We start from the raw sequence: 14,488 nt of genomic DNA, 5'->3' as shown, positions 1-14,488 counted from the left end.
CCTCTATCCATTACCCAATTCCAAAACTGCTTCCATATTTTAGGTATCTGTTAGAGCAGCACCCCCGTTTCTTGGTACCAAATTCTGTCTTAGTTATCTAGTGCTGCTACAACAGAAATACCACAAGTGGGTGGCTTTAACAAACAGGAATTTATTTTCTCACAATTTAGGGGGCTAGAAGTCTGCATTCAGGGTGCCACTCTAGGGGAGGACTTTCTGCCTCTGTTGGCTCTAGAGGAAGGTCCTTGTTTCTTTGAGCTTCTGCTCCTGGGCAGTCTTCTTGTGGTTTGGCCTTTCTTTTCCCCCATCTCAGCCTCTCTCACTTTCTTGTTTAATCTCTTTTATATCTCAGAAGAGATTGACTCAAGATATACTGTACACTAATCCTGCCTCATTAACATAACAGAGACAACCCATTTCCAAAGGGGATTATAATCATAGATGTAGAGATTAAGATTTACAACACATTTTTGTAGGGCACAATTCAATCCATAACATTATAGCACTTTCAGTGTTTGTCTTTGAGTTTTAAGATAATGTATAATTAAATAAATTCTAAAGTTAATATATATTTTTACCCTCCTCTAAACAAATAAAATTTTTCTTTACTCCAGTCATCCTGCCCCAACTGATATAATGCTGTCCAGTATTATTGTTGTATCCTCTTTAAAATCTCAAATTATTCATTATTATCATTTTATAAGTCAGTATGTGTTTAATTTGACCTACTACACCTTCGCTTTGCTTATCATTCTTCCAGCATCTCAGATTCTCTATCCAGGATCATTTTTCTTCTTCCCTAAACATATCCTTTTGAGTTCCCTTTAGTGGTCAGCCTTCTCAGACTTTTTCTGGAAATGTCTTTGTTTTGCCCTTGTACTTGAAAGATAGTTTCACTGAACACAGTTATTTTTGTCTCAGCACACTGAAAATATTATTCCGTTGTTCTCTTCTGTTTTTGCAACAGAGAAGTCAGCCATCAGTCTGTTGGTCCTTTATAGGTAATCTGCCTTTTCCCTCTGACAACATGAAACATTCAGTAGCTTTGTGCAATTTTACAATTATGTGTCTTTGCTTAATTATCAACCATTCATTCTTTAATATTGCCTCCTCCCCAGTCTCTTCTTTCCTCTGTTCTCTCCTCTCCTCTTCCTTGAGGCTCAGCTTATACATATGTTAGACCTTTTCATTCCATCCTTTATGTGTCTTAACTTCTTCAGATTTAGATTTTCTCTTATGTTACATTAAGTGTAACATTTATGTAAGTGTCTTCATCCTGACTCTTCACTCATTTTATCCCTTATTCTACCCTTATATCTCATAACCACTCCTCACTGCTTACACAGAATCTACCTAGCCTTCAAGATCCACTTCACAGTCCCCTTCACTGCCTCCACAAGCCTGCCCTAATTTCTACAGGCCTCATTAATCTTCTCCTTCTTGTGTCTTTCACAGCAAATACTGTCCTCTGTGAGGACAGTATGTGATAACATGGTATACAGCAAAGAGTCCAAGAGCCTGAGTTCAAATTCTGGCTCCACCACTTAATAGTTCTGTGACCTTGGGTATGTTACCTGTCTTCCTCTCTCTCAGTGCCCTTGCTTATAAGTGATGATAGGGTTGTTAGGAAGGCTGAATTAGATTAGATTCACAGTTCCCAGCATAGTGCCCAGTGCTGGCTTGGACATAAACTTCTCATATGACTTTGAGTGTGTCCTTTTACCTCTCTGCCTCAGAACAGAAGCCACTTATGGCAGACTAGTGGTCTGGGAGTTGGTTCCCAATGGAACACCTGTGGAAATGTGGCTATGAAGCCCTCACTGAGTGGAAATCCATGGCCTGTATGCCTCCAATCAGTACCCGTTCAATCCATTTTCCAGCCATGAATATTTCCATAAATTTCTTCTGCTTAGGAAACATCAGTTGTTCCTACTGACTTCAGAATTAAGTCCAAAATCCCTTTAATGGCATGGAAATCCATTTGGGGCCTGACGTCTACCTACCTCTCTACACCTTGCCACTGCTTGCTCTCTACCTTGGCCTTGCCTTCAACCACAAAGAACTATGTGCTAATTCCATGTGAAAGCTTCACTCCTTACCCTGTACCTCTGTTTTAGTCTTTCTGATCTCAGCCTAGTTGTCACTTGCATCCCTGGGCTCCAGAGTGCCTCTCTTAGGTGTTACCGCAGCACCTGTGGTAACAGATACACCATACAGCTTTTATTACTCTTGATTATAGACTGGAGCCCTGGTGGTGCAGTGGTTAAGAGTTTGGCAGCTAACCAAAAGGTTAGCAGGTTGAATTCATCAGCCACTCCTTGGAAACCCTATGGGGCAGTTCTACTCTGTCCTTTACGGTCGCTATGAGTTGGGATTGACTTGACAGAGATGGGTTTGTTTTTTTTTTTGTTGTTGTTGTTACAGATTGCCCTTTAAAAAATAAAATTAAATTAAAAAAAACTTCTGTCTAGTCTAGAGTCAAAGCTTCTGGAAGGCAGGAGCTTTGTCTCATTCTCTGCTCTTTCCCAGGTTCCCAGCATTGGACCTGGCTCCTAGATGACGCTTAATAAATATTTATTATAGGGAAGAAGGAAACAAGGGAGAGAGGAAAGGAGGAGGGGACACATTTCTGGAAACTACAGGGGAAAATCACATTTCCTATCTTCTGGGGGTGAGAACTGACTCAGGAAGAACCTTCGGTTGTGGTCTCCAGTATCCGTTGCAGAACCACTGCCCAGAGCATAGGCTGGTGAGACCACCTCTCTCAGCCACCCTTGGTTATCAGCAGAGTTAGAAAGCTTCAAGGACATTGGCAGTGTCCTCCTTCCCAGCCAGTGACGGTGAGGGGAGGCCCTTTCTTCTTTCCTCCGCCAGGAGGTTGTACTGCATTTGGAAGAGGCAGAGGTGGGGTGGGGTGGGTGATGATTCATGCTTAGTTCCTGGCCACTGCATGCTTGGGCTTTGATCTAGGGGAGAGAGGTGGAGAGGGCAGAGAAACATAGCAGCTTCTTTTCACTAGCATCCTACGTACCTCCAAGCCACCAGCTAATTCTCTTGGGAGGTTTTTTTTTTTTTTTTTGGTGTTACGGCCTTTGTCATCCTGAACTATGAGAGTGTATTACTTTTGGTTTTATGCTCGCAGTGCACATGTGCCGCACCTGTGATGCACTCACTGGTTATTTAAACAATGCAATTTTATTTTTGTGGTGTTCATATAGGTTGTTCACTAATATTACGTTCGCTTGATCAGAGCCAGGAAGCACAAAATGCTCCCAGAGTGTCAGCACATGGAAAGTAGGCAGCAAACAATACAGTTAAAAGTTCATGGTGAGGAATTGATGTTTACTCTTATGTCACAGGGTTGGCATATCTTTGGGCTCTTCCCACTTTGCTTCTGGTCTGGCTCTCAACCAGCAGACTTGGGAGAAGAGATGAGAGGGCAGAGGGGGATAGAAGCTGGCCGAATGGACAAGAAAATAGAGAGTGGAGGGAAGGAGTGTGCTGGTTCATAAGAGGGAGAGGAACTAGAAGTATATAGCAAACTGTATATAAATTTTTATATGAGAGACTGACTTGATGTGTAAACTTTCACTTAAAGCACAATAAAAATTAAAAAAAAAAAAACTTACTGCCTTTGGGTCGATTCCAACTCTACACGATGGCCACAACAATGGGCTGGAGCTTACCAACAATCATGAAGGTGGTGCTAGATGGGGCAGTATTTTGTTCTGCCATGCATGGTGTTGCCATGATTCAGAGACAGCTCCATATCAACTAGCAAAAGCAAGCCAAGGGGGCTAGTTGCGGGGCACTAAGATACAGATACCCCCTCCCCCAATCAAGCTGTGGGCTTTGCCATGTTTTTACCCAGTGAGGCATCTTTTTCTCATTCACCTCCTCAGAGGGCACCGCTTTTTAGCTTGCACAGAGGCAGTGTGGGCTAGCAGCAGCCCTGTGACTAGTGGGAAAGACGGGGAAAGGGCCTTGAATGAAGAGTCAGTGTCAGCTGGGGCAAAGGGCTAGGACCGAGGATGGAACTTCTGCACAAGCAAGTGTGCGGTGAGTGGCCAGCCATGTTGAATGAGGCCACCAACTGGGGCTCTGGAGCCAGGTGTGCATTACTCCTGAGCCTGGCCTTGGCTGATGTCAGCGTGGAGCTGTTTGATGGGGAAGAGAGGTGACATGGTTGTTCTGGTGTAACTGGGCACTCATATGAACAAGTCCTATTCAAATTTGACCATTAAGTCTCCCACCCAATGAAACACTCCCCTCCTCTATAGCCCCCAGCCCAGTTTGGACTTCAGTTTGAGGTATATGGAGTGGGGACAGAGGTGACATCTCTGGTCCCTCTTCCACGCCCTGCCCTGCCTCTTTCTCCCTTTATCTCCCTGCCCTAGCCACTTGAAGGATCTTGTCCTCTGGTGTTGGGCTGGGAGGTGGTGTTGGCACAGTGCTGGGAGCCTTTTCACAGAATCCAAGCATGCCTGCCAGGAGTCTTCTGGCTGCCATGGTGCATCGTTCCCCGGCCCAGGACACGTCTCCCATGTCCTCAGGTTCCCACTTCCTTCTCTTCCCATTCTCCTAGTTTTACTTGTCAAGCCTCGTTGCATCTTAAGTCCTGGGCAAGAAGGATGTGCATGTTCCTCAATTGTGTTTCTGTCTTTGAAAGGTGGGCATTAGACAGTGTGGTTGGCTCTTTGTCCTCTGTTTTGGGCACAGGAAAGCCCTGCCTCAAGTCCTGTTAGGTAGAAGAAAGGTGCGGGGTCTGGTGAGCAGCCCTTGCGGATTTCAGCTAGGGGCAAAGCCACAGGTCTGGAGTGCCATCAGGGTCAAGGAGGTGAGCAGCCCAGCTGCCTCTATCCTTTGGCTATGTGTGTGTAGGGTAAACAAGAGCATGCAGGGAGGGACCCTGCATTACAATCCACCTCTCCCCAGTGTAACTGTAGGTGATAGTCTCCACAATTTCCATAGATCTTCTCAGTTCAGAAAATGATTTCAAATTCTTTATCTGACTCAGTAGTTATACTGTGAAGTAGATGGGTTAAGATTATCATTTAAATGTTAAAAGAACACTGGAGAAGTTGATAGTGTGAATGAAGACCAGGTAGCCCGGTAAGAGCAGCTCTGGGGTGTCCATTCGATCTTCTGATTCCCTCCTTCTCCTGTCCATTCACCACCTGCCACAGCCCAATCCACTACACACACAGAGGAGGATAGCTCCCGGAAAACCTTCCCAGGGATGGCCATTGGGATACAAACCTCTCCAGGCCTAACCCAACCCTACACTGTGGGAAAACAACAATGAACAGGACTGCAGAACGTTATACAGTTTTGTTCCCTGAGTTGAAGTTTAGCTATGAACTCCTGTTAAGAAACCACTTGCCTAGTGTCCACAGGCCTATGGAGGAGTCTTTTTTCCTTCTTAAGGGGAAATACTATTTTTAGGTGCTCATGTATGTGTGTGAAAAAGATAACTGAGGCAGGAGTCTTTTTTTTTTTTTTTAATATTTTATTGAGTTTTTGGTGAAAGTTTACATATCAGATTAGGTTCTCATTTAACAGTTTCTACATAGATTATTCAGTGACATTGATTACATCTTCTACATTGTGTCAACATTGTCATTATTTCCATTCTGGTTGTTCTATTTCTGTTATTCTCGCTTCCCCCTTTCTCCTGACGTTGTCATCTTTGTTTTAGGGTAAATGTTGACTGTTTGGTCTCAAATAGAGGATGGTTATTATTATTATTTTTATATAAAAGAGACACAGTGCTCACAGATGATATTATTTATTTTATGAGCCAATTTGTTATTTAGTTGAAAGGTGACCTCTGGGAGTAGTTTCAGTTCAAAGTTTAGAGGGTATCTCTGGTCAGTAGTCTTGGGGGTTCCCTAGGTCTCTGCCAGTTCAGTAAGTCCGGCCTTTTTTTTTTTTTTTCTTTAAGATTTTGAGTTTTGTTCTACAATTTTCTCCCGTGCTGTCCAGGACCATCTATTATAGACCCAGCCCGCATAGTTGGTACTGGTAGCCCAGCACCATCTAGTTCTGGTCTCTGGATAGGTGAGGCCATGGCTCACGTAGGCAATTTGTCCTGTAGACCAGTTTCTTCTTTGAGTTTTTGGTTTCCATCTTTTTCTTCTGCTCCAGAGGAGTAGAGTCAGATAGTTGTATCTTAGATGGTCACTCACAAGCTTTCAAGACCCCAGATGATACTTACCAAACTAGGATGTAGAATACAAACTTCACATACTATTGTTATGGATTGAATTGTGTCCCCCCCCAAAATATGTGTCAACTTGGCTAGGCCATGATTCCCGGAATTGTGGATTGTCCATCATTTCGCCATCTGATGTGATTTTCCTATGTGTTGTAAATCCTACCTCTATGATGTTAATGAGGCAGGATTAGAGGCAGTTATGTTAATGAGGCAGGACTCAATCTATAAGATTAGGTTGTGTTTTAAGTCAATCTCTTTTAAAATATAAAAGAGAGAAGCAAGCAGAGATACTGGGGGACCTCCTACCACCAAGAAAGTAGTGCCAGGAGCAAAACATGTCCTTTGGACCCGTCGTCCCTGCACTTAGAAGTTCCTTGACAGAGGAAGATTAATGACAGGGACCTTCCTCCAGAGCCAACAAAGAGAGAAAGTCTACCCCTGAGCTGGTGCTCTGAATTCAGACATCTAGCTTACTGGACTGTGAGAGAATAAACTTCTGTTTGTTAAAACCATCCACTTGTAGTATTTCTGTTATAGCAGCACTAGATAGCTAAGACAACTATGTTCTGCCAATTAACCAAGATGTCCCACAAGATTGGTCCTAAACCTTCAAACCCAGTAAACCAATCCCTCGAAGTGTTAGATTATGTCTAGGAGGTATCCACAACTGTGCCCCTTATGTGCTTTATTACATGTACGAATATATGTGCAGCCCTTACAGACATGTGTACAGATATGGCTACAGATACACCTGTATGTGCTCGTGTATATACACACATATGCCTTCTCGTACATGTATATGCATATATGTCTATGTAACTACTCACATATTTTTTGGTTGTTACTGCTGTTGTTGGCATATTGTATATGTTATAGCATTTACCAATTATGTCCCTTATTTTTGTGTATTTCTTAGTGTCATCCTTTACCTTGGTTAAGTTGTGCTCACTTCACTGACATTCAGCGTTGCCTTTCCCAACACCATAACTAACAAGTGTCTACTGCTTAGAGAGCAATTCCTCCTCCCTCCCCCTCCTATCCCTGGTTACCAACGAAGAACATTGATTTCTATGGGTTTACTTATTTTTGTCTTTTTATAAAAGTGAGATCATACAATATTTGTGCTTACATGCTGAAACTTATTTCATGCAGCATAATGTCCTCCAGATTCAGCCATATTATGTTTCATGGACTTATCATTATTCTTTATACCTGTGTAGTATTCCATTGTATGTTTTGTTTATTCATTTATCTGTTGATGGACACTTAGGTGGTTTCTATCTTTTTGCTAATGTGAATAATGCTGTAATGAATGTGGTGTACATTTGTCTATTTGTGTTACTACTATCAGATCTCTAGGATATATACCTAGGAGTGGGATTGCTGGATGATAAGGTATTTCTATTTCTACATTTTTGAGGAGGCACCATACCATTTTTCATAGTGATTATACCATTTTACATTCCCACCATCAATGGATAAATTTTCCAATCTCCCTACAACCTCACCAGCATTTGTTGTTTTCTTTTTTTTTGATTGAGGCAGGAGTCTTAAATCATCTGGTCTCGTCATTAAAGCAGGACTCTTGAGGCCCTCTACAGGGCAGTGCTATTTACTCACAATTGGAATCGATAGATGCTATAATTCCAGCTTATTACTAACTCCTTGCTTACCCAATTAACCCAAAATAGTGTGGCCTAATTTGGAGGAAAGCTTCTAAACTTAGATTCTAGTGGAAACTCTGCCCCCAGATCCACAGCTGGTTGCTCTGGACCAAGGTGTCCCCTCTGTGGAACGAGGAAGTGGTTGGACAGTCCCTGGGCCATGGATCACTGGATGTTGGGCAGGGACGAGTGTGGAGGGTTGCAGAACCTGCTGACTTTTTTTTTTTTAACGCTAGGAATTATTACCCGAGAAGATGCAGAAGATCTGCTTGAGAACATGACTGAGGGAGCATTTCTTGTCCGGGTCAGCGAGAAAATCTGGGGTTACACCCTCTCCTACCGCATGCGGCAAGGGTTCAAGCACTTTCTCGTGGATGCTTCTGGGGACTTTTATAGCTTCCTGGGAGTGGACCCTAATCGCCATGCCACGCTCACGGATCTCATTGATTTTCACAAGGTATTTCTCCTGGGGGTTCTAGTCAGGGATGAAGCTGGGAGGAACTTAAGCTGAAAAGGGCTCAAGCCAGAGAGCAAAGCTGGAGGCCTCTACTGGTGGGGACAGAGAGGGAACAGGCAGCCCCAGAGGGACTCTGAGGACCACAGAGACAGGGAAACTTGGGGTAGCAGAAACCAGGGGTTGCCTAGACCAGGCTCTGTGGCTCACCTTACTTCTCTCTGGCTCACCCTCTGCATTGTGTTGGCACCCCTAACACTGCTCCCCAGGCCTTGTCCCACCATGAGTCCCTGAGTACTCCTTACTCAGCACTTTGGGACTAGTTATTCTGTCCTCCTCCCAAGCCCACATCTCACCGTCAACTCATTCCTCAAAATGCTTCTCCTGAGGACATTCTAGCTGCTTGGCAGCTTCATAGAGCTAGCTGAAGAGTAGCAGCCAGCCCCGTGGTTAGAGAAGCTTTTCTAGTAGTGGCATCTCTTGTTGGGATGCCAGCTTTACCACTTAGCACATGTGTAGTCTCACCGAGCTTCAGTTTCCTAATCAGACAACTGGATGTAAATAGTACCCAGCTTGTGAGCATTAAATGAGGTAAGGCATAGAACGGTGCTCTGTAATTGTGACGTGGTGAGGATAGTCCTTGTTTCTCATGCTATTTTTGTTATTTGCCGCCCTATCATGGACCCCACTTTGAGAAAGATGTTGTCTTCCAATCAATGTTGTAAGAAGCAACTTTTGCGGTGATGTGGCTGCTGGCATCAGTCATAACTGGGAGAAAGCCGAAAGTGGAAGTCAGTGACCCAGAAGGGCAAGACTCCAGGGATTCCAAGAGACAGAATGGTAGTAGGTCAGAGGCTCAGTATCTACTGGCCCCCAACCTTTGCAGGTGTAGAAAATGTTTGTGAATTACTTGACCATCTTACAGGACTTTTGCTATAATAGAGACTCTTAGATTTGTAGTGCTTTCCCTTCATGGATGTCCCCAGGGCCCTAGGGGATAGCACTCGACCAGGCCTTCTAAGTGAAGCACATAGAAAGCCACCCATTTATCTGGACACTGAGTATAGAGTACTAGCCAGAAGACTGGACCAGCCAGGAGCAAAGTAGACTTCTATTTGTTTTGGGAAAAGCCTCTGACAACTAGGATAAAGAGAAAGGGAGGAACTGTGTAGGTAATGGAAACCCTGGTGGCATAATGGTTAAGAGTTTGGCTGCTAACCAAAAGGTTGGCAGTTCAAATGTACCAGGTGCTCCTTGGAAACCCTGTGGGGCAATTCTACTCTGTCCTATAGGGTCACTACGAGTCAGACTCCATGGCAAAATGTCTTTTTTTTTTTTTTGGTGTAGGTAAGGGAATCTTCTCTGTGCCAAGTCCTGGGCCAGTTGCTCATTTAATCCATAATCTCATTTAATCTTCATGGTAACTCTGCAGGGAGGCATATTAGTCCCATTTCACAGATCAGAAAACCAAAGCCAGGGAGCCTGAGTAACTTGTCTAAGTTGTCATGGCTTGGAATGGTTAGGACCAGGAGTTAAGCCTTAGGCTCTCTGGGTCTGTCAGTAAAAAAACCAAACCAGTTGCCATTGAGTCAATTCTACTAAAGGTGGCCGCATGCATGTCAGAGTAGAACTGTGTTCCATAGGGTTTCCAATAAATGGCTGATTTTTGGGAAGTAGATTGCCAGGCCTATATTCTGAGGGTCCTCCTTTTGGTTAACTAACCAGCTCCTTTTTTTTAGCTGCCAAACGTGTTAATTGCTTGCACCATCCGGAGACTCAATCTGGCTCTACAGCTTGTGCTTTTTTTCTGTAAACTACCATGTTTGTCTTCCCTGTCCAAGAGAAGCTGCTTTGAGCAGTGATGAGCTCCCTGTCTCTGGATGTGCATAAGCAAAGGGTCAATGTCCATCTCTCAGGGATGCAATGAACAGGATTTCTGCATAGGACTGCCAGATGTCTTTGAAGGTCTTTATTCCCACCCCCTCCAAATCTAAATTTTCGAGCTGCCAATTTAGTTTCTAACACTCTTAGAGAGGTATCATCTCTACACATGTGGTGACCTGGTGGCCAGGTTTTATAAATTAAGATTTTAATTACATGCCTAATTCATGATTACATTCTAAGAAAAATCAAATAATACAAAGTGAAAGCCTTGTTCACTTCAAATCTCATTTCTATCCCCCACTTTGAATTATCAGTTTGCCATGTACCTACTGGAGTATTTTCCCGAGCATTAACATGGCACTGAGTAACGTAGAAATGTATGTACATTAGGAAATACATAATTTTGGTATTTTTTACATAAATTGGATAATTCTCTACATGTAGATCAACAACTGGGTTTTAAAAAATAATAAATCATAGAATGTAGTTTTAAAAAACATAATCCCTGGAATCACCCTGAAAAGTTTTAAATCCTAACTTCATTACTATGTGAGACTTTCCTCAACTATTCGAGCTTTTTGTGCCTCAGTAAGATGGGCTTAATAATAGCACTCACCTCTTAGGGTCACTGGGAGGTTTAAATGAAATATCACCGTGTAAAGTGCTGATTTTTTTTAAAGTGCTGAAACAATATTCCTGGCACGTGTATGTTATCAGGAAATGCTGGCTTTTATGAAAATATGCCAAGATCTTTCCATGTCAGCACATGTACCTCGTCCTTGTCAGTGCTCCATGGCATTCCTGGTATGGATGCATATCACTGTCTGTCTTAGTCATCCAGTGCTGCTATAGGGGAAATACCACAAATGGATGGCTTCAACAAACAGAAGTTTATTCTCTCACAGTTTAGGAGGTTAGAAGTCCAAATTCCAGGTGTCAGCCCTTAGGGGAAGGCTTTCTCTTTCAGCTCTGGAGGAAGGTCCTTAACATCAATCTTTCCAGGTCGAGGAGCTTCTCAGCACAGGTTCAAAGGACACACTATTCTCCTGGCTCTTATTTCTTGGTGGTATGAGGTCTCCATGTCTCACTGCTTGCTTCTTTGTTTTATATCTCAAAAGGGATCGGCTCAAGACAAAATCCAATCTTGTAGATTGAGTCCTGCCTCATTAACATAACTGCTGCTAATCCCATCTCATCGACATCATAGAGATAGGATTTACAACACATAGGAAAATCACATCAGATGACAAAATGGTAGACAATCACACAATACTGGAAATCGTGGCCTAGCCAAATTGATACACATATTTTTGTGGAACACAATTCGGCCTGTGACATTCCACCCGTTAGCTTGCAAAAATTCACCTCCTTTCACATGTAAAGCACATTCACCCCATCATATCATAATAAAAGTCTTAAATCAACTCCAAGTCTGAAATCCAAAAAAATTCTTCCTCATCTGTGAAATCTAGAATACCAGTTATCTGCTTCCGAAGTACAGTGGTGGAACAGGCACAAGCTAGACATTTCCATTACAAATGGGAGAAATTGAAGGGAAAGAAGGGATAACAGGCACCAAGCAAGTCAGCAGAACAGATTACATTAGCTCTCAAGGCTTGAAAATAGTCCTCTGTTCTCTGAGACCATTTAGATAATAGCCCTGTCCTCCAGGCTGTGCATATTGGCATGGAGACCCCCGGCCCTGGGCTTCAGTTTCGTCTTCCAAGCCCACGGGAAAGTCAGCCGTGTTCCGTCAGCTTTGGGTAGCACCATTCTCCTAGTCCCATCTCATCAACATCATGGAGGCAGAATTTTCAACACATAGGAAAATCACACCAGATGACAAAATGGTAGACAATCACACAATATTGGCAATCATAGCTTAGGCAAATTGATACACATATTTTTTGGGGACACAATTCAATCCATGACATGTCTAACCATTCTCCTTTGTAGGTCACTAGGGTTGCTATGAGCTGGAATAGAGTCAGTGGCAATGGGTTTGGTTTTTATGCAGCTCCCGGGGTTTCATGGTCACAAACAGTGCTTCAGAGACATCCTTGTATATGTCACCATTGGCACGTGAGCCAGTATTTCTCTAGGATGGATCTCTAGAACTAGAATTGCTGGATAGAAGAGTATGCAAATTTTAATTTGAAAAGAACTGCCAATTTATGCTCCCGCCAAAACCGTATGAAGCTGTTTCCCCACCATGCTGCCAACACTGGGGATTACCAGGCATTCAATTTTTTTCCCATTACATGGGCAGACACTGTATCTCACTGTTGTTTAGCCTGCATTTATCTGAGTACCCCTGATGCTGAGGATCTTTTCATATATTTAATAGCCACTTGAATTTCTTCTTCTGTTTAAGTGTCCCTTCATATCCTTTGTTCATTTTTCTGTTTACCAGTCTCTTTCTTATTGATGTGTTAGTTCTTCTAGCTTACTAAATAGTTCTTTAGTTATGACCATTCTGCTGTTCAGCTCTTCTATTGAAATTTCTTCCTTTTAGTTTAAATGGTCATACTTTTCATTTTCAGGTTCTTTAATTGGTTCTGTTTTATATTAGCCCATTCTTGTTTCATGGATGAAATCTTATTCCACAGAGGAAATGAATACACGTCTCTTAAAGACTCTTTCTGTTTGTTTCATAAACTTGGTATTTTCTTGGCAGTCAGTTCTGTTGTGGTATCTGACATCTTTCTTCTATAGCTATGGTTTTCCTAAGTGTTTATAAAGTTTGGGTTATGAGATTCTCTTTGAACTTTAAATTTCTCATTTTTCCATCAGTGGACACAGTCTTTGTTTCCCAAATTTGCTCTCTTCAGGCCATAGGCAGGGGTTGGAGTTTGCAGTGCATAGCTCATCTTTTGGATGTGGGAGTATGCTGAATTTGGGGGTCCCTTTGGCCTCCTGGGGAGCAGTGTACCTCCCTGATCTGCCTGAGGCAAACACCTCTGCTGCCTGGGCCTCTGCCTGTCCCACTGTCCTCTGCCCCACACTGTTTCCTTCCACAAGCTCATCCATTAGGCCTTTTGTTTTTCATTTTTGCTTTGTTGATAATCTTCTTTCTTATTTTCCAGCACTTTCATGGATTTATTTCTTTTTTGAAGGAAGGTTTTTTTGGATCATTTCTGGAAATTTGGGTGAGGCGAAGGCAGATGCACGTTCTGTCTTTATATCTCAGAATGGTCTCTTTCTGGTGATTGCCCATTTCTTGAATGTAAGTGAATCTTTCTCTTTTTTTTTTTTCCCTTATAGGAGGAAATTATCACTGTTTCAGGGGGAGAGTTGCTGCAGGAGCCCTGCGGACAGAGGGACAGCCCACCGGACTACCATCCCTTGTTTGAATGACTTTTTCTTCTTATCAATTGACTCCTTTGGACATCCTTTTTTAAAATTCAATCGAAGAACTTCCCAGCTCAAGTCCTACAGGTTTCTGAAAGAACCACCAGCACCTAGAGGAGCAAATAGATCAGTATGTCTCCAGGGATATGAGATACATGGCTTATGTGCTTCTCCATAGTCTGTTTTAGTCTGAAAGTTCTGCTGAAACCTGTTCCCATTCCAGTGCCCAGGACAAAAATTGCTAATTGATGATGCAACTCTTTCATGAAGAGCTTAGATGTGGCCTCAGAAGATGAAGCCTCTTTGTGATAACTTCTCTAAACTGAGCTCCTAGAGCACATGGATCATGTTTTCATAATCCAGAACAACCCAATGCCGAACGCAGAATTGAACATGTGATATATATTCAATAAATGTTGAATGAATGTACTTCTGAAAGTTTTTCAACACCGATTGATAATGGTTCCTAATAAATTAATTGCTACATGTAATTCTTTATAAAGACATGGAGATTAAACGCTTTTAAAAATATTTTGGTGAAAATATAATGGCTATGTTAGAAGACGTAGATACTGTATCTTTAATCCATAGTCATTATCACCCACATTAATATTGTCACATTGGAAATACCAAATTCTTGTAAGCCCAGCACTCAGGACAGGTCACTGTTACTGCCCTGCTTCCCTTCCTCACCTCCCGCCATCACTCCTCTGCCTTGAAATCATGTCTTGGCCCTTGTATTGCAATATGGAGGCAGTGGTTTCGTGCATTCCTATAGATGTGCCCAAGACCTGGGATGAATTATAAACCTACCTGTTGCTATTGAGTCAACTAGGGATTTGACCATTGCGATCCATAGGGTTTCCATTGGCTGATTTTCGGAAGTAGATCGCCAGTCCTTTCTTCTTAGTCTGTCTT

At 42.7% G+C, this 14,488-nt stretch overlaps 1 protein-coding gene across 2 annotated transcripts in view; it reads left to right on the top strand.

Annotated features, from left to right (window-relative positions):
• The window catches only part of SH2D4B (SH2 domain containing 4B), a 171,530-nt gene extending 157,954 nt beyond the window's left edge, over positions 1-13,576 (top strand). The window contains exons 8-9 of one of the 2 annotated variants that reach the window (XM_049893814.1): positions 8,118-8,338; positions 13,484-13,576. In XM_049893814.1, coding sequence (XP_049749771.1) covers positions 8,118-8,338; positions 13,484-13,576 — 314 coding nt within the window. The remainder of the gene's footprint in view (positions 1-8,117; positions 8,339-13,483) is intronic. The other variant, XM_049893815.1, reaches the window with a different exon arrangement.
• Positions 13,577-14,488: the final 912 nt, after the last annotated feature.

The sequence above is a fragment of the Elephas maximus genome, chromosome 8, assembly GCF_024166365.1.
Source record: "Elephas maximus indicus isolate mEleMax1 chromosome 8, mEleMax1 primary haplotype, whole genome shotgun sequence".
Taxonomy (NCBI): Eukaryota; Metazoa; Chordata; class Mammalia; order Proboscidea; family Elephantidae; genus Elephas; species Elephas maximus.
Note: the sequence above shows the minus strand (reverse complement) of the source record. Positions and strands in the feature narration are given on the sequence as shown.